This window comes from Ranitomeya imitator, chromosome 6 (genome assembly GCF_032444005.1).
Source record: "Ranitomeya imitator isolate aRanImi1 chromosome 6, aRanImi1.pri, whole genome shotgun sequence".
NCBI classification, from domain to species: domain Eukaryota; kingdom Metazoa; phylum Chordata; class Amphibia; order Anura; family Dendrobatidae; genus Ranitomeya; species Ranitomeya imitator.
Window position 1 is genome coordinate 458,928,304 of NC_091287.1, and position 13,574 is coordinate 458,941,877.

General features: G+C 41.5%; 1 protein-coding gene across 4 annotated transcripts in view; it reads right to left on the reverse strand.

Moving 5' to 3' along the window:
- Positions 1-13,574, reverse strand: part of STAU2 (staufen double-stranded RNA binding protein 2) — a 454,790-nt gene that overhangs the window by 365,765 nt on the left and 75,451 nt on the right. For all 4 annotated transcript variants that reach the window (XM_069731487.1, XM_069731485.1, XM_069731486.1 and 1 more), the window contains one exon: positions 7,460-7,595. In XM_069731487.1, coding sequence (XP_069587588.1) covers positions 7,460-7,595 — 136 coding nt within the window. The remainder of the gene's footprint in view (positions 1-7,459; positions 7,596-13,574) is intronic.

A 13,574-nucleotide genomic window follows, 5' to 3' on the forward strand; every position in this document is an offset into this window, starting at 1 on the left:
GTGCACAAAGATTGCCAATCAGAGCCACTACAGGGGGAAATACAAAGTGCTAGCGGAAAACGGACACAAACCATCTCAGGAAAATTCTGCATCAATGTAAACCTGATGCGGACGAAGATTGGTAACAATAGTTACTATAGAGGAAGCGTATAGAGTCAGTATAAACTGACATCAATTATCTCCTAGCAGCACTGGGTCTCATAAGAGTGATAATTACAGCTATTGCAGAGAGGGTATATCTTGTCAGTATAAGCAGACATACTTAGAGGGAATCTGTCAGCAGGGTTTTGCTATGTAATCTATAGACAGCAGGAGATAAAGGCTAAAACACAGAATATAGGGATGTGTCACTTTGTCAAAGGGAGTGCTGAGGTTTACTAACTGTGAAGGATTTATCACCAAGAGATCAACATTGCTGGACTAGTACGGCAACTAAACCCCTCACTGTCTCTGGACCTCGTACATGGAGAGGCTGGTTCATTATCAATCTAAAAACTCTGTCAGAACGGCTGCACCCAATCTAAGTGATACATCGTTGGATTCAGGGTCTCTGCGCCAACATTAGGAGAGTCTCAGATGAGGTAGCAAAAACAGATTCCCTTTAAGTCAATGAGAGCCTGTTTGTTGACGGAAAAATATAGAATCACATCAATTCATGACATGCTTTCCATGACTATATATATAACATTTAATCCATGAAATATAACAAGTCAGTCTTGCACATTAAGTTTTGCGGGAATCTGGTTGGTAGTGGACAGATCCAGAATGCCTCACGGCGGAGGACATGCGTTCTGAAATCTTCAGCCTTTTTGGGTTTAAAACCATGAAATTTAAAGGACCTTAAGGCTATGTGCACACGTAGGAAGGGGGCTGCGGGTTCTCCCGCGGGTTTTCCCGCAGCGGATTTGATAAATCTGCAGGGCAAACCCGCTGCGGTTATCCCTGCAGATTTATCGCGGTTTGTGTTGCAGGTTCCGCTGCGGGTTTAATCCTGCACTTGTTTTACTATTGACGCTGCATATGCAGCATCAATAGTAATGTTAAAAATAATAAAAATAATGATATACTCACCCTCTGACGTCCCGATCTCCTCGGCGCTGCAGGCGGCGGTCCGGTTCCAAAGATGCTGTGCGAGAAGGATCTTTGTGACGTCACGGTCATGTGACCGCGACGTCACTGCAGGTCCTGCTCGCATAGCAACCTGAGACCGGACGGCCGCGTGCAGCGCTGAGAGGTGAGTATATCATTATTTTTTATTTTAATTCTTTTTTTTTTTTTACACAAATATGGTTCCCATGGCCTGGAGGAGAGTCTCCTCTCCTCCAGTCCGGGTACCATCCGCACATTATCCGCTTACTTCCCGCATGGTGGGCAAAGCCCCATGCGGGAAGTAAGCGGATCAATGCATTCCTATGGGTGCAGAACCGCCGCAATTCTGCACAAAGAAGTGACATGCTGCGGGTTGTAAACCGCTGCATTCCCGCGCGGTTTTTCCCGCAGCATGTGCACAGCGGTTTGCGGTTTCCATAGGGTTTACATGTTACTGTAAACGCAATGGAAACTGCAGCGGACAAATCGCCGCGGTTCCGCGGTAAAAACCGCAAAGTGTGAACATGGTCTCAATCCCCCTTGTGAACTGTCAGGAAATGCTTGGCTGCTCCCAATTGTTTCAAACAGAGTATGAGCTACCTGCAATATGTTCCAATATCCGGACTTAATTTTCGTTTGGTACAGCCTGCATGTGTCAGACAGTGGGCCGAGCAACGTATCATATACAGTCATGGCCAAAAAAGTGTTGGCACCCTGTAAATTGTTCCCGGAAATTTAGTATTTCTCCCAGAAAATTACTACAATTACAAAATGTTTTGTTATACACATTTACAGTGAAAGAAATAAGTATTTGATCCCTTGATGATTTTGTAAGTTTGCCCTCTTACAAAGACATGAACAGTCTATAATTTTAAGGGTAGGTTAATTTTAACATTGAGAGATAGAATATCAAAAATAAAATCCAGAAAATTACATTGTATAAATTATATAAATTTGCATTTTGCGGTGAGAAATAAGTATTTGATCCCTTACCAACCATTAAGAGTTCTGGCTCCTACAGACCGTTAGATGCTCCTAATCAACTCGTTACCTGCATTAAAGACAGCTGTCTTACATAGTCACCTTTATAAAACACTCCTGTTCACAAACTCAATCAGTCTGTCTCTGACCTCTACAACATGGGCAAGACCAAAGAGCTTTATAAGGATGTCATGGCAAGATCATAGACCTGCACAAAGCTAGAATGGGCTACAAAAACATAAGACAGACCTTGGGTGAGAAGGAGACCGCTGTTGGTGCAGTAGTAAGAAAATGGAAGAAATACAAAATGACTGTCAATCGGCATTAATCTGGGCACCATGGGACATCTCACCTCGTGGGGTATCCGTGATCATGAGGAAGGAGAGAGAGAGATCAGCCAAAAACTACACGGGGGGGGGGGAACTTGTTAATGATCTCAAGGCAGCTGGTACCACAGTCACCAAGACCATTGCCAACACATTACGCAGTAAGGGTTTAAAATGCCGCAGTGCCCGCAAGGTTCCTCTGCTCAAGAAGGCAGATGTGCAGGCTCATCTGAAATTTGCCAATGAACACCTGAATGATTCTGTCAGTGACTGGGAGAAGGTGCTGTGGCCAGATGAAACAAAAAATTGAGGTCTTTGGCATTAACTCAACTCGACGTGTCTGAAGGAGGAGAAATGCTATGACCCAAAGGACACCATCCCCACTGTCAAGCATGGAGGTGGAAACATGGGGGTGTTTCTCTGCTAAGGGCACAGGACTACTTCACCCCATCAATAGGAGAATGGATAGAGCCATGTACTGTAAATCCTGAGAGAAAACCTCTTTCCCTCCACCCAGGTCGTGGCTGGGTCTTCCGGCAATACAATGACCCAAAACATACAGCCAAGGCAACAAAGGAGTGGCTCAAAAAGAAGCACATTAAGGTCATAAAGTGGCCTAGCCAATCTCCAGACGTTAATCCCATAGAAAACTTATGGAGGGAGTTGAAGCTCCGAGTTGCCAAGCGACAGCCTCAAAATCTTAATGATTTAGAGATGATCTGCAAAGAGGAGTGGACCAAAATTCCTCCTGACATGTGCGCAAACCTCCTCATCATCTACAAAAAATGTCTCTGCTGTGCTTACCAACAAGGGTGTTGCCACCAAGTATTACGTCTTGTTTGCCAGAGGGATCAAATACTTATTTCTCACTGCAAAGTGCACATAAATTTATATAACGTGATTTTCTGGATTTTCTCTCTTTCAATGTTAAAATAAAACCTACCATAAAAATCATAAACTGTTCATGTCCTTGTCAGTGGGCAAACTTACAATACAAAGTCAGCAAGGGATAAAATTATTATTTCCTTCACTGTATATCCTTCGTGTGTAGTGGAACACCAAAAAAAAAAAAAACCTGTGGGGGAAGAAAGAAATTAAAAAAAAAAGCAAGTTGGACATCATTTCACACAAAACCCCCAAAATGGGCAGGACAAAATTGTTCGTACCCTCACCTTAACCCCTTCACGCTGCAGCCCTTTTTCGATTTGGCATTTGTTTGTCGCTCCCCTTCTTCCAAGAGCCATAATTTTTTTTAATTTTTCCATCAATATGGCCATGTGAGGGCTTGGTTTTTGCAGGACGAGTTGTACGTTTGAACTACACCATTGGTTTTACCATATTGAGTACTCAAAAACAGGAAGAAAAAAAAATCCAAAAAAACAAAGTGCATTTCCACAACTGTTTTCTGGATTTTATTTTTCCATGTTCACCCAAATGATAAAACTGACCTGCCGTTATGATTCTCCAGGTCATTATGAGTTTGTCGCTACCAAACATGTATAAAATTGTTTTTTCTATTCATAAATCGTAAAAAAAAAAAAGGTTTTAAAAAAATAAATAAAATAAATTAATTTGGGTCATTTTCCAAGACCCGCAGCGTCTCAATTTTTCATGATCTGGGGTTGGGAGAGGGCTTATTTTTTGCGTGTTTAGCTGTCGTTTTTAACAATACCATTTTTATGTGGATATGATCTTTTGATCACCCGTTGCATTTTACCGCAATGTTGCGGCGACCCCCCAAAAAAACAAAAGTAATTCTGGCGTTTTGATTTTTTTTCTCCCTACACAGTTTACTAATTTTATTAATTATTTTGATAATGATAGATCGGGCGATTCTGAACGCGGCAATAGCAAATATGTGTATATTTTATTTTTTTTAATGGTTTTATTTTCAATGGGGCGAATGGAGGTGATTTAATCCCTTTACCCCCAAGGGTGGTTTGCACGTTAATGACCGGGCCAATTTTTACAATTCTGACCACTGTCCCTTTATGAGGTTATAACTCTGGAACGCTTCAACGGATCATGGTGATTCGGACATTGTTTTCTCGTGACATATTGTACTTCATGATAGTGGTAAAATTTCTTTGATATTACCTGCGTTTATCTGTGAAAAAAAACAGAAATTTGGCGAAAATTTTGAAAATTTCGCAATTTTCCAACTTTGAATTTTTATGCAATTAAATCACAGAGATATGTCACACAAAATACTTAATAAGTAACATTTCCCACATGTCTACTTTACATCAGCACAATTTTGGAACCAAAAATTTTTTTGTTAGTTATAATTGTTAAAAGTTAACCAGCAATTTCTCATTTTTACAACACCATTTTTTTTAGGGACCACATCTCATTTGAAGTCATTTTGAGGGGTCTATATGATAGAAAATACCCAAGTGTGACATCATTCTAAAAACTGCACCCCTCAAGGTGCTCAAAAACACATTCAAGAAGTTTATTAACCCTTCAGGTGTTTCACAGGAATTTTTGGAATGTTTAAATAAAAATGAACATTTAACTTTTTTTTTTTTTTTTACAAAAAACTGACTTCAGCTCCAATTTGTTTTATTTTACCAAGGGTAACAGGAGAAAATGGACCCCAAAAGTTGTTGTACAATTTGTCCCGAGTACGCTGATACCCCATATGTGGGGGGGGACCACCGTTTGGGCGCATGGGAGGGCTCGGAAGGGAAGGAGCGCCATTTGGAATGCAGACTTAGATGGAATGGTCTGCAGGCGTCACATTGCGTTTGCAGACCCCCTAATGTACCTAAACAGTAGAAACCCCCCACAAGTGACAGCATTTTGGAAAGTAGACCCCCCCAAGGAACTCATCTAGAAGTGTTGTGAGAGCTTTGAACCCCCAAGTGTTTCACTACAGTTTATAATGATACCCCATATGCTGGGGTAAACCCTTGTTTGGGCACACGGGAGAGCTCGGAAAGGGAAGGAGCACTGTTTTACTTTTTCAACACAGAATTGGCTGGAATTGAGATCGGACGCCATATGGTGTTTGGAGAGCCCCTGATGTGTCTAAACAGTGGAAACCCCCCAATTATAACTGAAACCCTAATCCAAACACACCCCTAACCCTAAATCCCAACGGTAACCCTAACCACACCCCTAACCCTGACACACCCCTAACCCTAATCCCAACCGTAAATGTAGCCCCAACGCTAACTGTAGCCTTAACCCTAGCCCCAACCCTAACCCTAACCCTAGCCCTAACCCTAGCGGGAAAATGGAAATTAATACATTTTTTTAATTTTTCCTTAACTAAGGGGGTGATGAAGGGGGGTTTGATTTACTTTTATAGCGGGTTATTTAGCGTTTTTTTATGATTGGCAGCCGTCACACACTGAAAGACGCTTTTTGTTGCAAAAAATATTTTTTGCGTTACCACATTTTGAGAGCTATAATTTTCCCATATTTTGGTCCACAGAGTCATGTGAGGTCTTGTTTTTTGCGGGACGAGTTGACGTTTTTATTGGTAACGTTTTCTGGCACGTGACGTTTTTTGATCGCTTTTTATTCCGATTTTTGTGAGGCAGAATGATCAAAAACCAGAATGAACAAAAACCATGAATTTCTTTTGGGGGAGGCTTTTATACCGTTCCGCGTTTGGTAAAATTGATAAAGCAGTTTTATTCTTCGGGTCAGTACGATTACAGCGATATCTCATTTATATCATTTTGTTATGTTTTGGCGCTTTTATAAGATAAAAACTATTTTATAGAAAAAATTATTATTTTGGCATCGCTTTATTCTCAGGACTATAACTTTTTAATTTTTTTGCTGATGATGCTGTATCGCGGCTCGTTTTTTGCGGGACAAGATGACGTTTTCAGCGGTACCATGGTTATTTATATCCGTCTTTTTGATCGCGTGTTATTCCACTTTTTGTTCGGTGGTATGATAATAAAGCGTTGTTTTTTGCCTCGTTTCTTTTTTTTTTTTTTTCTGAAGGGGTTAACTAGTGGGGCAGTTTTATAGGTTGGGTCATTACGGACGCGGCGATACTAAATATGTGTACTTTTATTGTTTGTTTGTTTTTTTATTTAGATAAAGAAATGTATTTATGGGATATAAATATAATATATATCTTTTTTTCTTTATTTAGGAATTATTTTTTTTTTTTTTTTTTTTAACACATGTGGAATTTTTTTGTGTGACTTTTTTACTTTGTCCCAGGGGGGAGGGACATCACAGATCGCTGATCTGACAGTTTGCACAGCACTCTTACAGGGCTGCAGGCTTACCAAGCGCCTGCTCTGAGCAGGCACTTGGTAAGCCACCTCCCTCCCAGCAGGACCCAGATGCCGTGGCCATTTTGGATCCGGGCCTGCAGCGAGGAAGGAGGTAGGAGACCCTCGGAGCAATGCGATCACATCACATTGCTGCGGGAGTCTCAGGGTTGTAAACGTCTTGATTATGATGTGCACCATGGACTAAAGAGCATCAAGATCTCTTGAGATGGACTTGTAACCTTGAGATTGTTGATATTTTTCATCAATTTTGGTTCTCAAGACCTCAGACAGTTCTCTTTTGTTCTTTCTGTTCTCCGTGCTTAGTATGGCACACAGACACAATGCAAAGATTGAGTCAACATGTCCCCTTTTTATCTGGTTTTAGGGGTGATTTTCATATTGCCCACACCTGTTACTTGCCACAGGCGAGTTTGAACGTGCACCACATGCTTGAAACAGTTTTTTACCCACAATTTTGGAAAGGTGCCAACAATTTTATCAGGCACATTTTGGAGGTTGTGTGTGAAATTATGCCCAATTTTCCTTTTTTTTTCCCCTCTCTTTTTTGTGTTGTTCCCATTCACACAAAGGAAATAAACATGTGTAATTACAGCAATTTTCCGGGAGAAATACTTCATTTTCTGAAACAATTTCAAGGGTGCCCACACTTTCTGCCATGATGGTATATAACCTGTACAGTTTTTGGCTCAAGAATTCTGTATGAAATTTTTTTTTTTTCATAAATTTTCCCCCTCTACCCGACAGGTACTTTAAAAAATATATATATATATATATATAGAAATGTATCAGACTAACCGCTGGTTGTACATCCCTCTGTAGTTGTAGTTGGTTCGATGATTGGGTAGTGGTTTTGGATCTAAGGGTCTATAGATGGCCGGCTCTCCACGCTTCATTGCGAGACCGTTCAGCTCAACTGTTGGCGTTATGCTACCTGAAAAGGACAAGGAACTATGAGGTGAATGCATGGAAGGCAAAACTTTGACAGAATATACAATACAGAAAAAAAGATACTAAATATATAAAAGCTTGAAGATTTCATCTGGCATGAAGTCTTATCTGACGTCTGAGACCCCGACATCTTCTGTTTATCAAGTGCCTGGTCCCCAGTAGAGCAGCGACTATGTATGAGTTCTGTCCTCCCAAGAGGCTTCATGCACACAGCAAACCTTTACCCGTGGGCCTGTAGTTCTGCCTAGTAAAGAGCTTTGCAGCCTACTGTGTGCCACCATATAGACAACATCAGGTGAAGTATGCACCAAGCCATGCTTCAAGGTGAGAACAGCCAAACAAATGGAATCTGAAGAAGCATGACAATTTGTGTTCTGGTGAAATTATACAGGGTCCCAAAGAAAGAAAGGCTAAATAGATTAGTTGCACAAAGAGGCCCGATGATGACCACTTAAAGGGGTGCTCTACTGTAGACAACATCACAGCTACAGGTGATCGTCTATTGATGGGTGTTGGATTCAAGGCTTGGCAGAATGGGGTACTTTTCAGCCAGTTAGAACGGAGTGACAATGAGCATGTATGACCTGCTCTCCAGTCATTCTTCAGGGGCTTTTGAAAGCTGCACTTGGCTTTTACTAGAAGCATCCCAGAGAATGAATAGAGAGGAAGTCAGACATCCGACCTGCCGCTCCATTTTGTAAAGTGGAATAAGGGTCCCCAATGGGGATAAAAAAAAATACCATGGATCAACATGTTAGGGCAAGTTAGGTTAGGCTATGGGTTGAACTAGATGGACTTATAGTCTTCCTTCAACCTTAATAACTATGTAACTATGTAACTATAATAGAAGTTTGCTAGTAATAGGGGACTGAAGACCCTGCTTTTTTGGATCTCCGAGGTCCCAGTCGTCAGATAGTCTCCTTTAAGATATTTACGGCATATAAAATCACATAAATCTGTAATAAGAAATTAGCTGAAAAAGGTAAAAAATATTAATAAAATAAAATCTATGAGTACAAAAAGCTGTGGGTAAGCTCGGCAGATACAAGGAGCAGTAAGGCTGCTTTCACACTAGCGTCGGAATCTCCCCGTCGCAATGCGTAGGGCAGAGATTCCGATGCTAGCGTTTGACGCACTGCACAACGGGTGCAGCGGATGCATTTCTCCGGCGCATCCGCTGCCCCATTGTGAGGTGCGGGGAGGTGGGGGCGGAGTTCCGGCCACGCATGCGCGGTCGGAAAAAGCGGTCCGTCAGGAGCAAGAAACGTTACATTTAACGTTTTTTGCTCCCGGCGGTCCGCCACAACACGGCGCAACCGTTGCGACGTGTGGCAAAGCGTCGCAATGCGTCGCCAATGTTAATCTATGGGGCAAAAACGCATCCTGCAAACAACTTTGCAGGATGCGTTTTTTGCCATAAACGACGCATTGCAATGTCTGGCAAAAAAACGCCAGTGTGAAAGTAGCCTAATACTTTTCTTATATGAGATTTGCCTCACACAAGCCACTTGCTTTGCTATAATTAGAACAATGGAAAAGTAAAATGTCAGATCACTTATTTTTAGGTATTCCCAACTTGTAGTAAGAAGTTCTGATCAAACCTAGTTAAAGAACTTTTCCAAAAGTAAAAAAAAAAAAGTTTTATCAAAACTTATAAAATAAAAAAGGCGGTTGAAATTTTATGTCCAGTGAAGGCCAGTTGCAGTGACTTAGGCTGGTTTCACATTTGCGTTTTTTGCCGCTGCGTTTAAACGCATGCGTTTTTTTTTCCCTATATTTAACATTAAAAACGCATGCGGTTTTTTTGTATGCGTTTGGCCGCATTTGATGACGCATGCATCGCTTCTATGCTTGCGTTTTTTTGCGGAAATGCAACTTGTAGTAATTTCTAGAGGCGTTTTTTTGCCGCATAAAAACGTATTGCTGTCTATGTAAACGCATGCGTTTTTAAGCACATGCGTTTGGTTGCGTTTTTAAACGCATGCGTTTCAATAGAAAAAAACAAGTCTACACACTGATAAGCCACCCCCCACCATAAAGGTGATAAAGGGATCCAAACCCTAACCCTAACCCTAGGGATCCAAACCCTAACCCTAGCCCTAACCCTAACCCTAGGGATCCAAACCCTAACCCTAACCCTAGGAATCCAAACCCTAACCCTAACCATTTCTATTTATAGTGGGTTTTCTAGCTGATTTTTATGATTGGCAGCTGTCACACACTAAAGACGCTTTTTATTCCCAAAAATATTTTTTGCGTTACCACATTTTGAGAGCTACAATTTTTCCATATTTTGGTCCACAGAGTCATGTCACACGCCCTCTGTAGTCCCATTGGCGGTGTCTGGATCTTGATTTTTCTCTTGTGAAATTTCTCATCATGTGTATCAAAAACGCAAACGCAGGAAAAAACGCATGTAAACGCGTAAAAACGCGGCGTTTTTTTACCGCATACGAAAACGCATGCGTCTAAAAAACGCAGCGTTTGTACGCGTTTACATGCGCTTTTTTCACCACCTGCGGATAATTAATAATAATAATCTTTATTTTTTATATAGCGCTAAGATATTTCGCAGCGCTTTACAGTTTTGCACACATTATCATCACTGTCCCCGATGGGGCTCACAATCTAGAATCCCTATCAGTATGTCTTTGGAATGTGGGAGGAAACCGGAATACCCGGAGGAAACCCACGCAGACACGGAGAGAACATACAAACTCTTTGCAGATGTTAAACGCAAATGTGAAACTAGCCTAAAACGCTCACTTTCTTCAACCATAAGATAATTTGGAACACGTCTTTGCTCAAAAATAAATACTATGTGACATGGTAAAGTTTCCCTGAAGAACAGTGCGTGGTCCTTCACATCAGATGTCAAAGTTTTGCTTTTGACCTCCTCCATTCCAGACAGCATTAAAGCAGTTATGTAGCCAGTCTTGCTTGTGCCCCATCTGACTTAAGGAGTGGTTGCAGTCACTGTGTACGTCCCAGGAGTTATCCTGCATATGTTGCATTAATCACACAAGGACATGGACAAATTACTGGCTGCACATTAAATAGTTACACTGGCAAATTTTCCAACTGATGTGCCACTGTGTGTTCTCACCCCGATGACTAGTGCTAAGGAAAGATAGGGCTAAGGGAAAATCTGCAGCAAAATCCACAGCGAATCTGAAAACCTTTTTCATAAAGATTCCCTCGACTCTGCCATTCTTCAAACTGCACACTCAAGCTCTTGCCACCTCAAAGTCAAAACATTTTCCAGAATCAGTCCTTTCAACCCTGAATCTTCTAAAATGTTAGTGCATGCCCTCCTCTCCAGCCTCGACTACTGTAATATCCTCCTCTGTGTCTTCCCAGCTAACAATCTCGAACTTCTCCAATCCCTCAGTAACTCTGCTGCCCAACTATTCCACCTCTCTCCATGTCACTCCTCCGCAAATCCTTTCATTGGTTCTAAATTCACCAGCGTATCCAGTTCAAACTGCTAACACTGAGCACCAAAGCCATCTATAAAATCGGTCTCCTCTATATATCTCCAAACTAATCTCCTGGTATCAGTTTCAACCTCCGCTCCTCCCAAGACCTCCTTCTCTCCACCACACTTATACGTTCCTCACCCAATCGCCTCCAAGACATCTCCCGAGTGTCCCCCGGCCTCTGGAATTCTGAGCCCCAACACTTTAGACTATCCACCACACTCAGAACCTTCATGTGGAATTTGAAAAACCATTTCTTCAAGAAGGCTTGCAGACTGCCACCTCACCACCACCAAAGCTGCCGCAACCCACCACCCTACAGTCTCCTTGACCATTATCCTCTAGAGTAGACTGTAAGCCCACAAGGCACAGTCCTCTCATTTCTGTCACTGTTAGTTTGCTCACTGCGTTCTAACCACTTCTCATGTACAGAACTATGGAATCGATGGTGATGTAAAAAAATAAATAAAATGTATTATATAGTAATATAAATATATTTACGCACACATACTGTACTTTGCAGTTAAGATATGCAAAGATATAAATCACGACACATCTGAGAGCAGCCCTGGTTTTTCCAGGCAGAAGAGGCTTCAGGAAAATGCCAGAGGCGGCTTTGTGGTATTGTAGTTGTTCTTGCGGCATTTCCAAGCTGGCTTCTTTTACATTATACTGTGAAGTATATAAAGAGGGTGGCTTATGAGCAGAAGATGCCCATAGAATGAGCATAACACTTCACTTAACAAAAACCTAAAGCTATGAATATGAACTGGTGTATAGATATTTTAATATTAGAGATAGGACTCTCCCAATTAGGGTCACCGTGAAGTGGTGGGATCGCTTTTGCAATTTTTTTTTTATAAAAACATGTTAACTAAGTACCGTACTTTATATTACTTTCATGCACTATTGCGGTTTATTTACTGCAGGGTTTTTAATAATTTTTTTTCTGTCTTTGGGTATCTCACTTCTGTTAATAGCCAGGATTTCTGAACCCTGAAGCAGTTAAAAGAAGTGATGCTTTGACATTGCGGTGTACCTCGCTCATTGCAGTGAATTATTAGGCAGATTATGGGTGAAATCCGCCTGAAAAAGCACACACACACTAGAGTGACAAAAATGGTCAAGATTATCGGTGCTCTCAACAACCTCATGTCATCTCTCTGTGGCCTAAGAAGTTAGGTAAGATGCCAGTTTTTATAATATAACCACATGGCACAATACACCAGCTCAAGGGACATGGCGGCATGGTATGTCACATCCATGCCTATTAATGTTTCCACATACAACAGAGGTGATCAGAGGAAGATACCTGGGAAACTGCACGGGGACGCAAGGCAGAAAGAACATTATTCCCCTGAAAAGCCGAAACCTTCATTATTAATCAAGGCCAGCACGTGGTAACCTAGTGTAGTGCCGACATCTGCAGGTAATCCATGGTGATCCTGTCCCAAACAGCCCAATGCCCATTAGGTAGATCATTATTCATTGACAGATATTAAATGTGTGATCTCTACTACATACTCTTCAGTAAAAAAAATGAATAAAGGCGACGTCTCAGCAAGTGAGAAAACGTCGCACGACTAGCCAGTAGGCAACGATTCACACAAATAAAAACTATGATCTTACAAAGCCAACATCTTCAAACAAACTTACACATCAAAAAGACATAAGAAGAAGAAAGGGCAGCAGACTTATCAGTATGATAGGCCACAATATATTAAATATTAACCAGAGGAACACTAAACAAGGGGGAAAAAAAAAACACGAAAAAAAAGCAATTCCTCCTATTCCTCTACTTGGATCACAGTTAGCCTTATATTTCAGGTAGAACAATAATAAAATAATCTGTGCCACGTCCGCCTGCTCCTCCGTACACCCTTGTGCCTGGCAAGCAGCCGTCTCACACGTCAGGCTAGTCACTAGCTGAAAATGGAACATCGCAAACAAAGATTACTGCAAAACTATTCAAAAAATCCAGCAAGGAGCAGACAAATAGGGGCACATTTATTTATACTTTGTGCAAATTTATACATGGTGATCATTAAAGGGGTTTTCCCCACTTTTAGAAAAGCAGACCCCAAATATTAGTAATGCAAAATAATGAAGACAAATAGTACTTACTCCCCCCTCTCCAGCTCCTGCCCCCCACCGCTGTTCCAAACTCCGTTTTAGCTGTAGAGGTGTCGTCACATTGTCTTCTCACATCACCGCTGCAGCCAATCACAGAGCTCTGCGGCTCAGGCTGTCATCAGGAGGAGCAGCTGAGCTCACCGGTTAAATGCAGTGGTGATAGAAGTTGTCGACGAGACATCAGTACTGCACCCAAAAACACAGAGCAGGAAAGTGTGAGGGGCTTAGTTGAATCATTTTGGGGGTCCAATTTTCCAAACGTGGAAAATCCCTTTAAAAGTATGAAGTAAAATACTTTTGCTGGAACATTTTGATATAAACTATGAAGAATGGCTTTTCCAGTCAGACAG